The sequence below is a fragment of the Chelonoidis abingdonii genome, chromosome 7 (assembly GCF_003597395.2).
Source record: "Chelonoidis abingdonii isolate Lonesome George chromosome 7, CheloAbing_2.0, whole genome shotgun sequence".
NCBI classification, from domain to species: domain Eukaryota; kingdom Metazoa; phylum Chordata; order Testudines; family Testudinidae; genus Chelonoidis; species Chelonoidis abingdonii.
The window spans coordinates 100,867,692-100,883,516 of record NC_133775.1 but is presented as its reverse complement, the minus strand read 5'-3'; the positions used below and the strand labels follow the sequence as shown (position 1 = coordinate 100,883,516).

General features: G+C 39.8%; 1 protein-coding gene across 3 annotated transcripts in view; it reads left to right on the top strand.

Annotated features, from left to right (window-relative positions):
• Window positions 1-15,825, top strand: part of TRPC7 (transient receptor potential cation channel subfamily C member 7) — a 113,067-nt gene that overhangs the window by 35,212 nt on the left and 62,030 nt on the right. For all 3 annotated transcript variants that reach the window (XM_032776100.2, XM_032776102.2, XM_032776101.2), the window contains exon 2: window positions 483-665. In XM_032776100.2, the coding sequence (XP_032631991.1) occupies window positions 483-665 (183 nt within the window). The remainder of the gene's footprint in view (window positions 1-482; window positions 666-15,825) is intronic.

Genomic DNA, 15,825 nt, shown 5'->3' with positions numbered 1-15,825 from the left:
CTTAAAGCAAAGTGGTGCTCCAAGTGAGGCTTGAACTCATAACATCAGCATCACTCCACGTAGCACAGCTCTATAAGTACTGGGTGCTAACCCATTGTGCTACTGGAGCCCACTTACACCCTAAAAAAGGGAGAGGTGCTAAAATGTGGGGGAAATTCATGAAAACTGATTGTCTGTGTCATTCATATTGCCCATATCAACATAGTACCTGACCTACATGAACAGAGTTTTGCCCTTTTGCCATAAAAAGCAACATTAACTGATGGAGATGATGCTAGTTTATTCTGGAGGAAATCCACTAATACTTGTGAAAATGTAAATATGCCCCAACGCAAAGCTGACAGCTTCAGCCTTCAGTCAGCAAAAGGTTTTACATGGATAAATCCTGAAGTTCAGCCTGAACTGGCTGTTTGTTTCTTTTAAAAAACATGTGTTTTCAGGTCACAATGATAAATGACTTTTGTCTCTCTTTGTTTCATTAGAATGATTACAGGAAGTTATCTATGCAATGCAAGGATTTTGTTGTGGGTGTACTGGATCTCTGCAGGGACACAGAAGAAGTGGAGGCTATTCTGAATGGAGATGTGAATATAAAAGTGTGGCCTGAGCATCACCGCCCAAGCCTGAGCAGAATTAAACTTGCCATTAAATATGAGGTCAAAAAGGTAAGATCTTTCCTTTAGTTGGTAAAACACCCATTACTTTCAGCGGGACCAGGGTTAACCCTTGGAATTTAGCCTTTCTATGGCTTCATTTGCAGAGTGGTTGCACATTTTAATATGGAAAATGTTTCTATTAAACTGTTAATTATTACGGACATGGTGGTGCTTGTACGATGTTAAAAGGAAGGTTGGATGGCTTAAGGGATGGGCAAAATTGTATAGGGGCCTCTCATCTCTAGGGTAGGTTACACAAGTACGAATGTGGAAAAGTTTGGTAGTGGTCTCAAGTCACTGCCATTGCAATATGCAGTGTTGTTGTAGCTGTGTGAGTGCCAGGATATTAGAGAGACAAGGTGGGTGAAGTAATATCTTTTATTGGGCCATTTTATGTTGGTGAGAGGGATAAGACCTGAAGAAGAACTCTGTGTGAGCTTGAAAGCTTGTCTCACAGAAGAGTAGCTGGGGTTCAAGACAATCCCCAGATTGCAAATGGAACTAACAAATGTCAGGAGCACACTCTCAGTCTAAGGGATACGTCTACACAGCAAAAAAACCAAAAAAACAAAACTCCCAGCAGTGAGTCTGAGAGCCTAGGTCAACTGACAGGAACTCGTGAGGCTCAGACTGCAGAGCTAAAAGTAGCAGTATAGACATGTAAAAGCGGCAAAGAGTTCTGTGGCACCTCATAGGCTAACAGACGTATTGGAGCATGAGCTTTCTTGGGTGAATACTTTTTTCTGACGAAGTGGGTATCTTTGTTGAATTCTGTGATAGTCTGTTTTGGGCACACTGAAGTGTTCCCACAGAAGGCATGTTTAATGTTTGCAAAACATCATCCCCGAGATCCCCAGCTAACAGGTTGTCCAAGAGCCTGGGAGACCCAGGAGCTATGGAGCTTGGGTGACCAAGCTCCCCTCTACCCTGCCAGGTAGGCAGGTAATGGGAATTCTCATAGAAGATCTCCCTCAACAAAACATGGAAACCCCAATACCCTACCCCTGCTATTGCTCACAGCTAGGAGCAGCTGAGTGAAATCAATAACTGTCTGACCAGTTTCATGGCTGCTATTCAGCTGTAAGAAAACTAACAAGAATATGTCAATTTCGTTCAGCTTCCTGGATTCCAAGCACCCCACCAGTCCACATGGTGGGCTACTGGAGAACCTGGACTTCCCCAATCAGGGCTGGGGAGCCCAAGTTTCCCAGTCAGATGGACTGCCAAAGTCTTGAGAAGCCTGGTAGCAACTCCTCAGCAACCTCCCTGGTGGGTTTGTCAATTCCCTGGAAAGCTACTGGGGAGTCTGGGAGTCAAAGATCTCAGGGCTTCTGGGGACATGAGCAAGCTGTCAGAAACCTGCTTGGTTTCCATCAAAATGTCACTGAAATCAACACTTTCCCATTGAGCATTTCTATTGCAAGAAATTGACATTCTCTGATGGAAAAAAATGTTCTGTAGGAAAATTTCTGAACTGCGCTACCCTGACACAAGGAACTGGTAGACTAATGGGCAGGTAAATAAAGCAAATCTGAAGGAGTGTACACATTGTGGAAGAGGTGTATTTTGACAATGGATCTGAAGGTGTTGGTTCTCTCTTACATATGGTCCTAAATGACATATTCCCACATACTAAAATTGGCATTCTTGACAGTCTATGTATGCCATTTTCCAGCAATGATGCAGCAGTGCTGAGATCAGCAATCGTGTAAGCATCATTTTAATCAGGAATTCAGCCATGGTTTTCATGAGACTGTCTCCACTTGTGCTTGTGCAGTACCTACTGCCAGTGGAGTTGTAGATGTACCCATAATTCCATACTCATCTTCAAGGTTCACCCTCCAGGAAATGACTGAGAACCAAGAATGGTATAATATGGAGAAGTCTGTATATGTACTCTTTGGATAAAGTGAGAGCCCTGTAGATTGACATCCTCTGTCACATTTCATGAGCAGTAAAAAAAGAAATGAAGCAACTAAGGATTTCCTCTGCTCCTGTTCAAGACAATGTTCCCTTTGAAGTCATAAGCAAAACTCTTACAGGCTTCAGTGCAAGCGGTTAGGCCGACACAGAATGCTTTTGAAAATCCCTCTCTAATACCATTGAGAGAATGAGTGCTGACATGGCAGTAAATACATTTAACTCATGCAAAAGTATTTTCTGTTTTTTGACTGAATATCCAGAAGTTAGACTTCAGCATTTGCTAAGAGGCCTTATCAAGCTAAAATACTCCTGTGTCACTTAACTTCAAGAAAGAGATATTGACATCATTGTGGATAGTTATCTGAAAATATCCATTTAATGTGCAGCAGCAGTCAAAAGAGCAAGCGGAATGTTGGGAATCATTAAGAAACAGAGAGATAATAAGACAAAAAATATCATATTGCCTCTATATAAATTCATGGTACGCCCACATCTTGAATATTGCATGCAGTTGTGGTCACCCCATTTCAAAAAAGAAATATTGAAATTGGAAAAGATTTGGAGGAGGGCAATAAAAATGATTGGGGAATGGAATAGCTTCTGTATGAGGTGAGATTAATAAGACTGGGACTTTTCAGCTTGGAAAAGAGACGAATAAAGGGGGATATAATAGAGGTCTATAAAATCATGACTGGCGTGGAGAAAGTAAATAAGGAAGTGTTATTTACTCCTTCTCATAACACAAGAACTAGGGGCCACCAAATGAAATTAATAGGCAGCAGGTTTAAACAAACAATAAAAGTATTTTTTCACACAACTTGGCATTGGCTACTGTCAGAAGACAGGATACTGGGCTAGGTGGGCCTTTGGTCTGACCCAGTATGGCTGTTCTTATAACCCTGGCTTCTTGGAGCTGTTGTTGTTCCTTTCTGATATACTAGCCAAATTCATTCAAGAGTTATTAAGTGTTTTATTGATCCCAGCAAACTCTTTTTGAAATAGACCCTGCATTAATCCCATCCACTCTGTGTTGAAGCAGAGTGTAAGAGTTAGCTATGTCTCTCTACTATCTCTGCTTCATTAATGTATAGAAAAATAAATCAATATTTAAAAAAATTCTAGGACCTCTTCTTCAACTTTTCCAAAAGTAAGTGCCAATGTTCAATCACTCATTTGATCAGGTCACATTTTTAAAGGTAACTTCGTCTGCATTGATGATACAGTGAGAGAACTTAATCAGTGGAACAAATAGGGATGTATGAAAGGGGATCATCAAAGCTGGTCTTCTGAGCATAAGGAATACATTTTTAAAGCAGCAAAAGAGAGAAGGAAGTGGTTTAGTTTTAGAAAAATATTTAAAACATTCTGCTTTATGGAAGCATGCTCTGAATGGAAAATTTGGTTCTGGCAAATACTGGGTCTGGGAGGTGCAGATTAATGATTTCAACAATGTGCTTTGATGGAAATTGGGCTCCGATAACTGGGCTTAAAGAGTTGTTCCAAATTTTCCAGCTAACATCTGCTATCTCCTTCCCCTACCACCTGCTTACTTCTGCCTCTCAACAACATTGCTGTGTTAGCCAGAGGTCTCTTCCTGTTATGGAAGCAGTTAATTAAAGAGAAACTTAACTCTTAATTTAAATGCTTTCATGAGGGGACAAATGGTGTGGAGCTAGTTTGTATAACAGAAAGGAGCTGGACAAATTATTCTTCCCAGGATGGTGCAGCTATGCACTGTCCCATACTTGGAGCTTAGTATCAAGACTCCAGCCATCCCCAGTTGAACGCTCTTAACCAAATTGGGCCAAATTCTGTGTCTTGAACAGGTGCCAGCTCATTGACGTCTGTGGGCTTATACTGTTGTAAGTCAGAACAGAATTTGCCCTTGTGTCCTTTTAGAAGGCTAACTAGTCTGAAATACTCTTGTACTGTATCATCAAAGAATGATCCCTAGAAGATTAATAAGGTAATAGCTATAGTGAAGTTTTGAGAATGCCAGACACTTTTGCTGAGCCCATCGAGTCCTCTGCACTGCTTTCTTTCATTCTCTGTTTCTTCTCACAAGTACTGTACTTGTCTCCTAGGTACAGAGAACTTTGAAACTGTGCGTTGGACAAGATGTAGCTGAATGCTGTGTCAATCATTGCATTGCCTTCAGTATATCTGTTCCTTCAGCTCTTTAGCTAGCTCATTTTCAGAGGCTCATCTCCAGTGAGTGTATTGTTTCATAATGCATGCCCGCAACTTCTCTATTGACTTGCCAGTTCTGCAGCATCAGATGAATCCAAAAAAAAAAAAAGTGTTCTGATTTGTTGTATGCAGTTTAGATAAATTACATATTTTCTCCTTCTGTTACAAAATATATTCTTCAAAACTGATCATCCCTTTTGGAGCAGAATAACCCTTTGGTCATCATTTATTATAACTACTAGATCAATTAAATAACATATGAATACTGCCTTCAGTAAATCTTGAGTTGGTTCTCTGTGTAGCATTTTGCAGTCTGTTCTTTTCTATATTTCTCTCTCCATATTTCTATTGTGTATATTCTGATATTGGTCCTAGGCAGGCTAGAAAGCAGCTGACCCTGGACTCAATTAATAAAGAATTAAAGAAGGGTAATATAATGGATGCCAGTCATTAAAGGTTTATGGAAAGTAGATCTTGTTAGACTAACTTGATATATTTTTTTTGTTGATGAGATTGCAAGTTTTGTTGACAAAAGTAATAGCATTGGCGTAATATTCTAAGACTTTTGTAAGGCATTTGACTTGGTACTGCACAACATTGTGATTAAAAAGAATAAAACAATTCAGTTAACATGGCACACATTAAATGGAAGAAAAGAATTCTAATTCACAGGTCTCAAAATATAATTGTAAACAGGGAATCATCATTGAGCTGTTTCCAGTGAAGTCCCATAGGGATTATATTTGACCATATACTGTTTAACATTCTTATCAGTGATCTAGAAGAAAACGTAAAATCATCACTTATAAAGTTCTCAGGTGGAACACAAATCGGGGGCATGGTAAATAATGAAGAGAACAGGCCATTGATAGAGAGGGATCTGGCTCACTCTTAAACTGCGTGTAAGCTAACAATATGTGTTTTAATATGGCTAAATACATGAGGAAACAAATAATGTAGGCTATATTTACAGGATGAGGGACTCTATCCTGGGAAGCAGTGCCTGAAAAAGATTTGGGGTCATGGTGGATAATCAGCTGGACATGAGCTTCCCATGTGACGCTGTGGACAAAAGGGAGACTAATGGATGCATAAACAGAGGAATCGTGAGTAGCAGCAGAGAGGTTGTTTTACCTCTGTATTTGCCACTGGTGAGGCTGCTGCTGGAATACTCTGTGCAGTTCTGGTGTCCACAATTCAAGGATGGCGAAAAATTTTGAGAGGGTTCAAAAAAGAGCCATGAGAATGATTAGAAAATCTGCCTTATAGTGATAGATTGAGCTCATTGAGTTTATTTAGCTTAACAAAGAGGAGGTTAAAGGGCAACTTGATTACAGTCTATAAGTACCTACATGGAGAACAAATATTTAATAATGGGCTTTTTCATTATTGGCAGTGACTTATGGTAGCAGGTTGATATTTATCATACACTGTATTGCTAAATAGATGAACAATCTCTATACAAAAATGTAGCGATGAAAATACACCAGTAATGTCTTCCTTCAGTGGAAAGAGATTTTGAGGGATTAAGGCATTTGAGGGGTGTGTGTGTGTGTCTGTGTGTGTGTGTAAAAACTTTAACTTTGAAACTTACTTCCAATTTAGGGAAATCACATATAGTGTGCATGGGTTGTTCTGGGTTTTTTTGGTTTGTTTTTTTTGTTTTTTTATGGATGGATTCTGGATCTTGTTACACTGATGTAAATCAGAGTAACACCATCAAAATCAGTGCAATTACAGAATATTTATATAGGTGAAATTGAGATCGGCATCCGGCCCTCAAAATATAAAAGACAGCTCTGTGAAGGAATACCGCTTGATCTCCATCCCATATCTGAAGCACCAAAATCACTAACGCCACAAATGGGGAAATCTAGCCATCAGGCTGATTTATGTATGACAGCCTCCCTGCCTCTGGCAAATTCAAGGTGCAAATGTCTTCTGAATTATGGCTGATTGAGCTCTACCTGTACTGCAATCCTGCAGCAGTGGAACTAGAAATGGACTACGCTGCTGCTCAAGTCTGCAGCTTTTGACTGCGCCCTGAGACTGAGATGCCCCGGTATGTACTTGGATAAAGGGAAATCACTGCTTTCAAAGTGCAAAATGATATTTCAGCAATATTAGGCTGGCTGAGTGGCACTGCTGCTGGCAAATTCAGTGTTCACATCCCTTACCCATGCCAGCAGCTACCTGGGCATTCTATCAGCTACAATAGAACTGTCCTTCCCAACTCCCACTTGGCTTTCTGCTTCCAAAATACTGGGCCAAATTGTTCACCAGGAATTCCTGTGAAATCCCATTCATTTTTGCCATTTTTAAACCAAATGTTATTTTGGGTACATTATATAAGATTGTCAGCTTGTGTAAATCAACGTAGCTCCATTATTTTAATAAAGCTGCACTGACTTACTTTAGTTGAGAATCTGTCCCATTATTATTAGTAGCCTGAAATTTTCTCTGTTGGTTTTTTTGCCTTCTTCAGCCCACGAAGATATGCGTGGTAGAGAGAAGTAAAGATATTCTAACATAAGTACACTTAGGACAGAGCCTGAAATATTCTATATTGTGTTGTTTCAGTGGATGACAAGAAGGATCTTAGTAACTAAGTTGCCCATCTAGGGGCTAGTGATTGACTGCTGTAATTAAAGTATATATGAAATATTATAGTTTTTCATCAAGTTGCCGTTTCAATGTTCACTCATATTTGGATTCAAAGTTTTAATGAGTATTTGATATTCTATCTCCTTCTACCATTCTGCTTCTCGATTCATGTCTTCCTATTAGCGATCTAACTGCCCACAGTAGGCTTTTCTTGATGGAAGTTCTTAGCGCATAATTTATATTGCCAATCTTTATTTAGTGGTCCTGATTTTAATTTTTCAGCTGATGCCTCTGCCAATATTTGTTATCTTATCCTTTCCACAGTTTGAGAGAGAGATGGCAAGGGACCCCGGGCTAAGGCAGGATTAGCCAATGTGGTTAAAGGTCTTCGCCAGGCCTTTAGACATATTTCTTCGATCTTTCCCCTTTTATTCTTTTCCACTCATCAATGCTATTACTTCATATCCCCTCTTACAATGCAGCCAACAACCCAGAATGATGAGCTATTAAAAATGTGCACGTTTCCTTAATTTTTCACAGCTGCTAAATGATCAGTCCCCTTGCTGGCCATCAGACAGTACACCACAAGGAGTGAAAGGGAAGGAAATAATACTGTTTTGAAGTGGAGGCTAAGAAGCAACATTTTACTCTTGTCCACCTGGCTACTGCAGAAGAAGCAGCCACTGTTAAATGAGGTCACCAAATCAAACACTTCTCTGAGAGTTTTAAAAGCAGCTCTGTTATCTTTCCTCCTTCCTCTGGATGAGGGATATTATAAAGAAACATTAATCTTACACACACTGTTTAAAGCTCATAAAGCTCATTTCAGTTCTGAAACAGTATCTTCTTAATATTTAGTTTTCTTTCTTGTTGTGCTCCCTAATAAACTGTAACCAGAAACGGGGCCATGTTTTTGGTACCTCTGTTTTCTAAGACTGGTTCAAGGGCCTTATCCACAGTCCATTGACATCAATGGAAATCTTTCTGTTGAGTTCAGAGAGCTTTGGTTCAGGCTGTAAATCAATTTTTCTTTTATATTTGTTTGTTGATAATTTGCACAAAGAGCCTCTATTAACTTCACCCATTTGTTACCCCAATAAGCTATTCATGGTTCAATTGAAAGCAGGCAGTTTTATTGATCAGTAGCTTGGGGTTTTTATTAGTACTTTCAGACACAAGTTGTATCTTGGAAAGCAGTTCTGGCAAAGCATCAGAAGTGCCTAACTTAATGTTTTTAAAGTGTTTCTCTTTTATTTAAATGAAAAGAGAGCCAACTACTTCAGTAACATTGGCAAGAAAACATGACAGTTTAACTTTCTGCAGTATAATGAAATGCCCAATATAGAAGGTAATCATACAATTAAAAGCTCTGTTCCATACGTACTTTACAGCCAGAAGGAAGATAAAATTACACCACTTACTGAAGCTGATTGCTGTAAACAGATCCTTAAAACGCTACCTGAGACCATAATACTTTTCAAACTCTGCCTATCCCAGAGGAACTAACTCAAGTGCCCCAATGCCTGTCACACGTTTATAATTGTACACTCTTCATCCAAAGCTCCCAGAATCACCCTGACTCTTCAAATTATTTAGCTGGTTGTACATTTTGTCACCTCATTTGTCATTTCCTGAGAATGGTTCTGAAAGTTACAATCCCAATATTTTGTCAAGTAGTGAAATTATCAAGCTGCTGGAGTAGAGAAAACATCATGCAAAAACCTAGGTGTTGCATAAGTGCTGGAAAACTTCCAAGAAGGTTTGACACCTTTGACCGGTGTGTCAAAAGACTGTCATGGTGATATTAATTAGCACAAGGCTGGGACTGGACGACGGGGGATGGCTCACTCGATAAATTGCCCTGTTCTGTTCATTTCCTCTGAAGTATCTGGCACTGGCCACTGTCAGAAGACAGGATAGATGGACCATTGCTCTGACCTAGTATGGCCATTCTTATTTTCTTAGACTACGATTAGTGTTTGTATGCACAGTGGGAAAATAAGCCCTTTCCTCTCTAGCAGTGGAGAACTCCACTGCAAAGGAACTAGTGTTGTTCTGCTGTATGGGACGTTGGATGGATGGGTACAGAAAGGGCAAGCTGTGCAGGGCATATATATTCTCTGCATCATGCAGAGATTCTCTATATGGTGTCTCTGGAAAGGCTAGACAAGTGGTGAGGCTGGGGGAGCCGTCACTGTGTGCAAGTGGTGAATGAATCTGTTATCCATTTTAAAGGAACAGAATCTTTTTTATTGGAATTCAATGCCATTTTCTGCAGAGGAGATAGAATGTTAAGGCTCCTGGAGTGTAAACACACAGTAATAGCTGGGTATTTGTATTTATGTTGTGTTTGTTGGGGGAGAGGATGTTTAGTTTGGGTTGTTGTGTGTGTTTTTTTTAACGTAATGGGAAACCATTTATGGGGCCATAATAATGTGAAGTCTGATATTTTTATATTTCCATGGTCAGAAGCTGGAAAGCGGCACCAGGATACCAGCTCTCATGGTTACTAAAGTCATCTTTGCAAGTTAAGAAAAAACCATGAAAAACAAATACAATTAAAAATAAACACAAATGCATGACAGAGACATAGATCTAGTCCCACCTTCCATACAGCCCTACCTGGGAAAGCTCCTCAGGACCGATTTTTTTCTACAGATCCAAACATACTGTAAGCGTACAATAAATAAAGAGAAGCAATTAGCTAGAAATAGCACAGAAACAGACTTTCTTGAATCATTTCAATCCCACAGTTCTGATCCCAGTCACCAAAGATATACCAAGTTATCCCATGGACAGATTTATTTCTAAATGGGAGCAAAAGTTCTTAGGGGTGGAGGTACACAGGCAGGGAAGGTTTTTATTTCTTTTGTGCCAGTTCAGACATCCTTGCTTAGGACATGTCCTCTCCCTGGGAATTAATGCTGAACTTGCTCAGAACTTCAGCCAACCTGTAGATGAGTTCCAGCGAAGGAATGCACATTGCTTCTTGATACATCACTGGAATACCATTTTACTTATTAATCAATCCCCCTGCTTTAGCGATCTATGCAGTATCTTTCAATTATCTCTTCTGACCTCATTGTCATGTTATCCTTTAATGTTGGTAAGGATCTCATAGGCCAACATTTTTTCCTACATGTCTAAAGCCAGTGTCACTTGCGGGAGCTGACATTCATCCCCCTTCTTTCCAGATGCTGGGCGCATCATCACCCCATTGTCTTTAATTGCAGATGTTGAGTGCCCAGCTCCAGTTTCCCAGCTGGCAGTAGTGTTCCTGGCTGTCACAAAGCCAGACCACCTCCCTGTGTCACAGGATTTAATTTAATTAACAGCAAGACATACAAATTGGATTTTGGAAAAAAATTAATAAGAATTAAACAGAACACCAGATGGCTGCGCAAATTGTATTTAATACAGAGATGGTACAGGAACTTTTCCTCATAATTGCATTATTAATAATTAACATTTGGAAGATGCTCCAAACAGAATGCTGTCTGCTGCATTAAATTATAATTTTTCACTGCATTGGTCACAGAGCTCAGGTACTCAAGGGCGTATGAAGCCCAACTCTCGGGAACTGCTGAGATAATCTGAGGCCCTGATTTATGTATACAGAGGATGTAATTTTATTTTGTATGATGTCTTTCACACAAATTGCTTCACAGAATTAAATAACGAGAAAGTTATAGAGTTAAAGCATTGTAACCCAGGGAGAGAGAAATGAAGAGGCCTAATGATCAAAACATATGTTCAAAGGGGAGTTTTGAAATGGAAAGTCAGGGGGATGGGGCATTGCTGGAAGTCTGCTCCAGATGGCAGAGGCTGCAGAGCACAGAAAACTCACATTAGGTGTGGCCAGATTAGGTGAAGGGAGGATAGGGAGTGGTAAAGTGACACAGAGAGAAAGACAAAGTCCATCTTTGTGGGAGGCTGGAACAAGACTATGAAAAGTTTTAGAATCTTGGAGACCAATGACTTACATCCATAGGATATGTTAGAACATTCTAGGCCAAATTCTGCTCAGAGTTATACCGATGTCAATCCCGACTAACTCCATTGATGTCAATGAAGTTACTTCAGGTTTACACCAGTGATAACTTTCAGTTAAAGTTCATTAAATGAATCCTCAAAGGACAGGAAATGCAATGTTATCTTTGAAACTTAAATTTAAACTCTGGAGTTTTTGGACTCATGACTTCCCCTCTGGTTGAACAGATGTGGTGCATCGTGGGAATTATACGATCACAGTGTATCATGGGAGATGTAGTCTAGCTGGGAAGCCTGAGCCATAGAGGAGAAGGCAGCATAAAGCAACTGACCTACAACTCCCATGAGGCATATCAGGGGGACACAGTGTTGAATCAAGATGAAACAAAATGCTTTGATTCTGTTCATCAAAACATTTGTGAATGTCAAAACAGTTGTAAACTGAAATCTTTCTGAGATGTCCATTCTGTGAAAAAATTCTGTATTTGGACTTTTTGTACTCTTTCAGAGCAAAAACAAATTTAAAAATATCAGAATTTCCTGAAAGGCAGAAATTCTGATTTCTTAACCAGCTCTAATGTGCGTAAGCACCAACCTGAACCGAGATCACAAAGAAAAGAATTTATTAAAAACACCAGGTCTCACAGAATCTATGCTGCAGGACTGAATGGAAACCTTCAAACATTTTTTACAGAGTTGTCTTTCTGCCCTTTTCAGCTTCTCTATTTTGCACAAAAAGGGTCAAAAAGTATTTTTCCCTGTTTGTTTTCATAAATATCAGAGATATGAAGTAAAGTTATTCTAAGTTTAGCTGGAGGCCTCGATGACATCTCAGAGATGTCTGTTAGATGCTCTCTCCTTAGTCATTGTCAAGCTCAGGATATGGTGGTCAAATGTAACTCTTCTAATTTCTTTTAACTCAATCCCTAAAGCATCTTGATCATTTTTTCAACTCTCAATGTTCTCTATTTTGTGTACATTTTTCTACTGCATGAATGGAGGTATTCCAGATGAGCTCTCACCATAGCTGAACAAGCTATATAGGCTGCTAACTTCCATTGAAGATTCTGGGCCTGAGTTCCTTTCTCCGAGATATGCATTCAAAATCACATTGCCATTTTGGTGCTAAATCACATTGCCAACACATGTGGATATATTTTTGCTTTGTCCTAGCATCTCTCGGTCTCTTTCAGTATTACTGCTGCCTCATTGAATATCTGTGGTTCTGATTATTTTCCCCTCCCAGATGCATTAGCTTGGATCTTTCTCAAATTTGAATCTCATTTTAGTTTCTCTCCTTACATTCAACCTCTCTAGGCATCGATTAATTATTTCTCTGTCGTCACTGGTGGTTTGTAACACTTCCCAATTTACTGTAATCTGCACATTTAATTAATTTCATTGGCAAAATACCATACAGTCTTAAACTGTCAGTGGGGAGAGGGCAGAATCAAAACCCTTATATGAGGCAAGAGACAAAATACAAATTATCTTTATTAAAATTAAAATGATTTTGTTAAAAGAGCAATTAATATGTGTTCTGTTGTAAATCTGACCCTGAACGCTCCCAATTTTGACTTCATCTATCTTTCAAGAAGCAGTAGACCTGCTACTGTGCGTTTTCTTTCTTCGGGGCAGTGGGAGGCGAGGGGGAGTGTGATCTTAGAATGAGGTGAGTAGAAAACCTCAGGAAAAAATATGTTCCACCATTTAAGGTTTTTATGAGAAGATTTTCTAGTAGGTTTGGTGCTATACAGGTATCACCAAGATATTTTCTTTTTAGCTCTACTGAGAGTCAAAGCTGAGACTTTCAGTTTTCTAGCTTGTTTTTAGATGATTAATAGGGATTTATTCATGCATTCACAAAAAGGGGAAACCAGATATTAGCAATACAACTTCCACCAAACACACATCCCATCTGAATACAAACCCCCTGTTTTCTGTAAAGCAGAACTAACCACCTTATCCAATAGGCTGCAGAAAAATGCTTAGCAAAAAAGATTACAGATTAGGAAATAAGCCATCAGAGGCAGCCCATGCCCTGCCCTCAGTGCAGGAGAAATGTTCAGAAACTGTCAAAAATATTAATTAAAACTTGCATTCACTGCACTGGCTACAGTGTTCATGAAAGCTTGGCATATCTGGTTTGCATTTCAAGAATATTAGGCTTAATTTAGTTTTCTAATGTGAATAAAAATCCCAGACAAATATTTTATTCCCATATCCGTTACTAAAACAGTTATTAAAATTATGTTTTTCGTATGGTGCTTTAGTGCACATACCTGATGAAATATAATAGAATCACATTTGAAATGGTCCTGGCAGTTTTATCTATTCCATCATTTTTTCTTTCTATTTTACTAATTGGAGTTTTCTTCTTTTTAAAAAATATTAAACAAGGCAGCTGTTTTGTACATATTTTACTTTTGCTGCCTGGCTAAATCACTGCTTCTAATTCACACTACCTATTTTAAAAGACCATCCCAGCACCTTATCTTGAATTCTGCAATGCATTGAGGATATTTGGTTCTCCAATTATGCGCGCATGTGGCTTTCGAATATTGACCTCCACTCCATTAGTCCTCCTGTTGCCCTTTCAAGGCAAGATTCTGATCCCATTAGCGGAAATTACAAAACACGTTGCTGAATAAAGAATCAGACCGAACATCCTCCTGGCCTACTATGAGAGAGATGATTAAGTCTTAAGGATGAGATTAGAGTGACCAGATGTGTCGATTTTCTAGTGCAGGGATAGGCAACCTATGGCACGTGTGCCGAAGGCAGCACGTGAGCTGATTTTCAGTGGCACTCACACTGCCTGAGACCCCCTGGCCACTGGTCTGGGGGGCTCTGCATTTTAATTTAATTTTAAATGAAGCTTCTTAAACATTTTAAAAATGTTATTTACTTTACATACAACAATAGTTTAGTTATATATTATAGTCTTATAGAAAGAGACCTTCTAAAAATGTTAAAATGTATTACTGGCACGTGAAACCTTAAATTAGAGTGAATAAATGAAGACTCGGCACATCACTTCTGAAAAGTTGCCGACCTCTCTTCTAGGACGAGTCACGATTTTGGGATCTTTTTCTTAATTTCCTCCTATTCCCTGCCCCTCCCCCGTCCCAATTTTTCACACTTGCTCTCTGGTCACACTAGGTAAGATCCAGATCTAGATCCAAATCAAAACTATAGTAACTCCTCACTTAAAGTCGTCCCGGTTAACGTTTCATTGTTACGTTGCTGATCAATTAGAGAACATGCTCTTTTAAAGTTGCACAATGCTCCCTTATAACTTTATTTGGGCAGCTGCCTGCTTTGTCCACAGCTTGCAGAAAGAGCAGACTGTTGCAGCTGGCTGATGGGAGCTTGCTCCCCTAAGTTCCCTGTGCAGCAACCACCCAGCAGGCTATCAAGTGCAGGCAGTTCATCTGTCTCTCCCCCCACTGCCGTGTCCTGCTCCTGCCCTCTGCCTTGGAGCTGCTCCGGGGAGACTCCTGCTTGTTGTGTCCCCCTCTCCCCTGCTTCTGCCCCCCGCTTACCCGTTCTCCATATAGAGCAGGGTGGGTACACAACAGGGCTCAGGACAAAGGGAGCTTGCTGGCCGCAGCTGCTGTCTCAACTTCCTGATCTACTTAAAAAGGCAGTATACTTAGACTGGTGTCAGCGTACTTCAAGGGGCAATGCGCATCTCTCTCTCACACACAGGGTGTGTGTCTCTGTCTGCCATGTTGTGTGTGAGGCTACATTAACAGCCATGTGTTAACCCTTGAGGGCTCAGCCGAATGCTAATTCATCATTCAGCAGAAAGGGATTCCCTGGGAAATATCCCACCCTCTTCCAAACTTCACCACCTCAACCAAGCTTCACAATCATCATTGCTGTGTATAGTATTAAATTATTTGTTTAAAACTTCTACTGTGTGTGTGTGTGAAAAATATATAGTTTTTTGTCTGGTGAAAAAAAATTCCCTGAAACCTACCCCCCCCCCCATTTACATTAATTCTTATGGGGAAATTGGATTCGCTTAACATTGTTTTCACTTAAAATCTCATTTTTCAGGAACATAACTACAACGTTAAGCAAGGAGTCAGTGTACTCTAAAGTTTGGGTTGTTCAAATCCAGGGTTTCTTTGCAGATCACACTAGTGATAGGAACAAGCCAACAAATATGGATTCAGATCTGGACCTCTCTAAAGTTTGAGAATATTTGGATCAAGGGGTTTGGTCTTGGATCATTTTTACCTGCTCTATCATGAAAGCTGCCTAGCTTATTACCATGTGGATGATAAAGAAGCCTGTGGATAGTTTTACAAAAGAGGTAATGTCATGGTATAATTCCCCACTCTGAACCTTAGAGTCCAAAAGATGGGGTACCAGCATGAATTCCTCTAAGCTCAATTACCAGCTTAGTACTTGTAGCGCTGCCACCAACCAGGAATTCCAGTGCGTGGTACAC